At 38.7% G+C, this 5451-nt stretch overlaps 1 protein-coding gene across 1 annotated transcript; it reads left to right on the top strand.

The window, feature by feature from the left end:
- The first annotated feature begins 1283 nt into the window (after positions 1–1283).
- On the top strand, positions 1284–3805 carry LOC147854237 (uncharacterized). The gene is made up of 3 exons (XM_087331483.1): positions 1284–1454; positions 1573–2013; positions 2440–3805. Exons 2-3 carry the CDS (start codon positions 1737–1739, stop codon positions 2904–2906), a joined length of 744 nt encoding a protein of 247 aa, XP_087187609.1. The 5' UTR covers positions 1284–1454; positions 1573–1736; the 3' UTR covers positions 2907–3805.
- Positions 3806–5451: the final 1646 nt, after the last annotated feature.

The following is a 5451-nucleotide window of genomic DNA, read 5'->3' as shown; positions in this document are numbered from 1 at the left end:
TTGACGAGAGGCTACATTATCTAGTAGGATGCAATAACTAGACTTCATGTCAACATAGTTATTCTGATGCTTTTGAAAACTAGATGTTGAAGCATTCCAACTCTCACTGATCTATAAGATGAGGCATGGCAAATTGGAGTCATCAATGGAGACAGGTGGAGGTGTGATCAACGTGAAAACATCCATAAGACTGAATCACATGCCTACAAGAGGCTGCTTCAACATACCAACAATGAAACGAGGGGACATAACAATAGTCTACAAGTGTGTCATTCATTAATTAGAGGATGACGGAAAAAGAGCATCACAATTGGCATGTAGAATCCAAACGACTCATGATATGTCCGCAACCGAGTGAAACCTCAAGGTGTAAGATCTCATAAACCATCCATGTTCAATGGTCGCCTCGTAAGCAAAGGCACGGAAGAGAGGTTGGACGACCAACAAGAAGTGTCACACAGGCGTACCTTATTCGAAAGTCTTCTTGAACATCCTTTCTAGGATCATGGACCACATTGTAGCTTAAGGTGTGGATGGTAGAGAGACCTCTCTCTCTCTCTCTCTGTGAAAACACACAATTATATTAAAAAATGTGTGTAAAAAACACTACTTACAATGGGTGTGACAATGGAGTATGGTCACCCATTGACTACACTGCATGGGTAGTGGAACATGTTGAATTGCCAATTCGCTCTCTCTCTCTCTCTCTCTCGGTAAAAGTACACAATTATACATATTAATTGTATGTAAAATCCACTTAGTTACAACACTTCTTAGTCTCCTCTACCTATCATATGCTTATGTAGGGAGAGGAACGTTCTGAAATGCTTCTCTCTCTCTCTCTCTCTCTCTCTCTCCTCGTATAGACTTACTCTCTCACTCTCTCTTTGATTGTTGCCTTCATGGTTTACGCCATAGCATAAAAGTCATAAAATTGAGAGACCGAACTTTAATCCTTGCCATGGGCCAAGCCCCATCTTATAGGGATCTTAAAAAGCTATGCATCAAGCCATCTCTCTCTCTCTCTCTCTCTCTCTCTCTCTCTCAAGTTGAGACCATGAAGCAAAAGACTTTGGGGTTTGAAAGTCAAATCTATACATAAGAAGAAGAACTTAAAGAAGGAAGAGTTTAGTCTCTTTAAAAAAGGTTCGCTATTTTTGTTAATGTACAATGTACATAGTATTTATATGTATGTATATATTACACCTATGGAATTCGCCCACATACATACATACAGAGAGACACACAGACAAAAAAAACAGAGAGACAGAGAAGGCCTCTCCCTTTCTTTGATTTTCATCCCTTCTCTCTTCCATCTGCCTGCCTTCTTCTCTGATTTTGGGTTCTCTTCCTCTGTCTCTCCTTCCTTCCTTATCTGGGAGCTGTCCCTTTCATCTTATTTGCCCCCCCCCCCCCCCCCCCCCAAAATAAAGCACACAGGGAAAACATTTCTGGTAAGCGTCTTCTTCACAGGCCTTTATCTCACCAATCTCCTTCCTTTATCTGTTTTTTTTAAAAAAGAAGAAGAAGGAAAAACTAGTAATGCAGGGAATCTTTCACCCCTTTTGCCAGATCCAGTCACAGACAAGAAGCTTCACAATCATTTATTTAGACCTAGGTTGGAAGCTGAAGGGAAGCCATGGAAGCTTGAATGTTTAGGGTTCCTAAGCAAGATTTTACGGGACCTTTTCCTACCTCATAATCGATTTTCCCTGTTCTATTTCATTTCCTATACAATGGGATCAGGAAGAGGGAGAATTGGAACAGAGGCCATAAAGAGAGCAGGGCGAACCATATTTTTTATGGTCATTATGGTATCATCTTTCCTGGTTTCTTCGGCGCCACTTCTCGTATCAATCACAGATATCATAGCGCCATGTGTATTGTTGTCTCTATTTGCTTGTTGTACCTCATGTTTTAAGCTCAGCCATGATTGGATGGCATCATATAGTTTCCGAACATCACTCATCGACATCCCTCTCATGTCCCTCATCCGATCCATGGCGATTCTCTGTAAGTCCATGAATCTCCATGCCTAAAAACTTAAAGACTTTTGCATGTAAAAATCTGCATGTTGTTGAACCATGGCACCTTCTAAGCTTCTTCGTATGCGTCGAGTTGTGAATTCGTGGGAATGTTGCTCTCTATTGCATGTATGAAGATGTGAAATCATGGCATTGCTGCTCTTTTGCATGTGTGAAGATGTAAAATCATCGCATTGTTACCCTCGTGTAAATCTATAAGGATGTGGAATGATGGCATTGTTTGCTCACTTGCATGCGAAGACATGAAAACATGGTATAAGCTATAACTGTACTCTTGCTTTTGGAATTATGGCATTCTTTCTCCCTGTATGCATAAAAATGCAGAATTGTGAGATTGTTGCTCCCTTTTGCGTGTTTAAAAAAGTGGAATCATGTGCGTTTTCTTTTTGTACAGGTGTCTACTCAATATGTGGTATACCAAGGCTCACATATGGGCCTTATGTGAGCACCACAGCCATTTGCGCTGCTTTGTCCGCCCTCATCCTCGGGGTCAAGGCCATAATATGGACTGATCATCACCTAGGGATGTTTCACATGAACCCTAGGGCTTCCTTGGATGTGTTTAACCATATGAATCCTACTACACCAGATATTGTTCACATGCCACATGCGTGGGGGATCTACTCTCTATTTTCTTGCTCGATGGTCCTCGCTCTAGGCCACATGATGGTTGCATACAAGGTTAAATGCCAAGCTCAAAAGAAAATGCATCTCTATAAGTTAGACCCCGAGGCAGTGATCGGTCTTAAGACATTCTTGTATGCAAGCATTCGTGATAGCAAGCATTCATTCCCAAGTGCCCGATGGGAAGAGGAGGATGGTTTTGACGTCCAATTTGTGTCCAACCATGTTAAACTGTAATCACCACCGACGGCTCCTCACAAGAAGAATTCTTAGTGTCCAATTTGTGTGCACTAATGTGAAACAAGGGCTTCATCAGTCCCACATTCAGCACTGGGTCTTAAATGGGAAAACCTATGCATATAATGATTTAGCTTTGAGACTTTGGAACCCTAACCTTTCCTTAGTGGCGGCAGCAATTTTCGAGAAGTTTGGGGCAGGTCCTTCCTTTGGGGTGATCTCTTAGGTAGACAAAAGTCTAACATTATGGCGCAGAGAAGCATTTACATTACGGAAGGGTTTGGTTTGCATCAATACGTGTGTCTTCTGCAACATTTTGTGGAGGGAAGCATTATTACATTACAAAAGGTTAGGTGTGTCGTATCAGTATAGCCGCTTTCTACCATATTTCTGTAATACAATATGATACAGGCAAGGTGTGCTAAATCCGCGCTAGTGTTTTCTTACTATCATCAGGTGGTATTATAGAATCTTATGTGTATATATATACATCTGTATGAGGCTCATTTGGTGGTGTCGGTATTCTTGATCTCAAGCAGCATTCATCGGCTTCAGATGCGAGTACGAGTTCACATTTTGGATCAGATTATTGAAATGTACATGTTTTTCTTTACTTTTTGTTGTTTTGGGTATTGTTATGTTGTATTTGAATATTCTCTCTCTACTTGTGCGAGGGTATCTTTGTGCTTATAGCCGGCCAGGCCCTCTGGTAACATTTCATTTCAAAAGATTATGTCATGGGCATACCAAGTGTGCCCATTCATAGAGATTTGGCCACCATGTATATTCCATGATGTATTTTTGGTGAGTTAGTTAGCTTTGCTAATAATGTAATGTAATGCACTGTAATTGTGTCTTGGGTATGGTTAGAAGGAAATAAAGATTCTCCTGTTCTTGTTTGTTTTTCTTTGCTTATACACTGTTTTGCCAGAGAAGGAAGTGAGTTTTTCTGAGTTGTTTTTTTGTGCATCTTAGACATGTATAGTTAAAAGACTTCTTTTGTGTTATTTTAAGGCAATTACAGCTATAACTAGTTTGCTTTTTTGTTTTGTTGAGAGTGGTTGCAAAAGCCCGGGCTTGTTCTTATTATATGCATAACTAAATTTGGCAATCCTACTCTGGCTAGTTTTAAGTCTCTTTTTCATACCTTAATTTAACTTAGATAGCTAATCCATTTGGTCAAAGTGTTTTTTGTTGTATCATGTTATTTTAACATATTGCATTTTTTGGTGATTGTACATAGTAACATACTTATACCTTGATTGTTAGGAGTAGGTAGGACATCCTATCAAGGACAAATGTATATATGTATGCCCAACAAGGACAAATCATCAGATGACACCTCATCCTCACTAGATTGTGTTGTCAAAAATAGAAGAAGGTGATTGTGCATAGTGATGATACATTTTCGTGTGATACTTCATCCTAATTAGATTATTATTTAAAGTAGAAAGGATCATGTAATGCTTCATCCTAATTAAATTCTTATTAAAAGTAGAAAGGGTGCGCACGTAGTTGCCTAGCAATTACAATCAATTATGTGGTGCATTGGAATTTAGAATGCATGTTTGATTCTGCAATCATTGAATAGGTGCTTCCTATGATGCTAGATTTTATTTAGTATCGTACAATAGTCACGCCTTCACTACGCACACTATGTGTTGGAGCTCTTTAGCATGGTATGTATGCATGTATGTCATATGTTATTATGGATAGAAATTAGGAGTGAAAGGATAAAATGTACATGGGCAATTTGGCAAACCTTTGCTTTGTTTTAAAACAAGAGAATTAGAAGAAAAAACAAACTAATAATTGTGAATACAAAACAAATTTTGGCAAATTTTATGAATAAAAAAAATGAAAGTTGACCAATTTGGGTTGTGGATCATTGTGTATTATATTGAAGTGAATGATGTTGAAAGGATCTTTTTACTCTTACAACACTGCCAATTCATATAGTTGATCTCTTCATTCGTTGGAAGATGATGTCCCCTTCGAGTCTAATTCATTGTCCCAAAGTCTAATGAACTAAAGATGTGGCATTTCGCATTTTCTCTATATATGCAATGTGGATGTCCATCTTGTCCCAATTTATTTACTTAGCTAAATGAAGAACAAATATCCTAAATTTCCCTGTTATCCATGTGTTGGGTAAAAGATAAATAAGTTCACGAGTTTTCATCCGGGAAAAGTACAAATTGAATAATGGCATTGATATCTCCAAAGTTACGGTAAACGATGAGCATAGGAGGGACGTACACTCTTGAGATTCATACAATCATGCATCATTGAAGGTAGAAGATGTCACTTTCGTTGTCTTAAAGGATTGCAAGAGGGAGAGAATGACATACACGGGGAAGTGGGCTTTGCCCATTGAATTTCTAGAATGAACTAGAAGGAGAAAAATGAAGGTAGCGCAACGCGTAAGAAGTTTGAATTTTGAAAATAGCCACCATATATTATATAATGATGTATATTGATGAAATTGTTATTGTATTCATGCGAGCATTTCTAAGTATGTGTGTGTTATGTATATATCTCATAC

Source organism: Azolla caroliniana, unplaced genomic scaffold, assembly GCF_043228905.1.
Source record: "Azolla caroliniana isolate FFs.n. ecotype wild unplaced genomic scaffold, voAzoCaro1.0.p SCAF_15, whole genome shotgun sequence".
Classification (NCBI taxonomy): Eukaryota; Viridiplantae; Streptophyta; class Polypodiopsida; order Salviniales; family Salviniaceae; genus Azolla; species Azolla caroliniana.
Note: the sequence above shows the minus strand (reverse complement) of the source record. Positions and strands in the feature narration are given on the sequence as shown.

Coding starts and splice junctions, on each gene's coding strand:
- LOC147854237 (XM_087331483.1), top strand. CDS start 1,737: ATGGGATCAGGAAGAGGGAGAATTGGAACAGAGGCCATAAAGAGAGCA. Junction 2,014..2,439: donor CCGATCCATGGCGATTCTCT/GTAAGTCCATGA, acceptor CTTTTTGTACAG/GTGTCTACTCAATATGTGGT.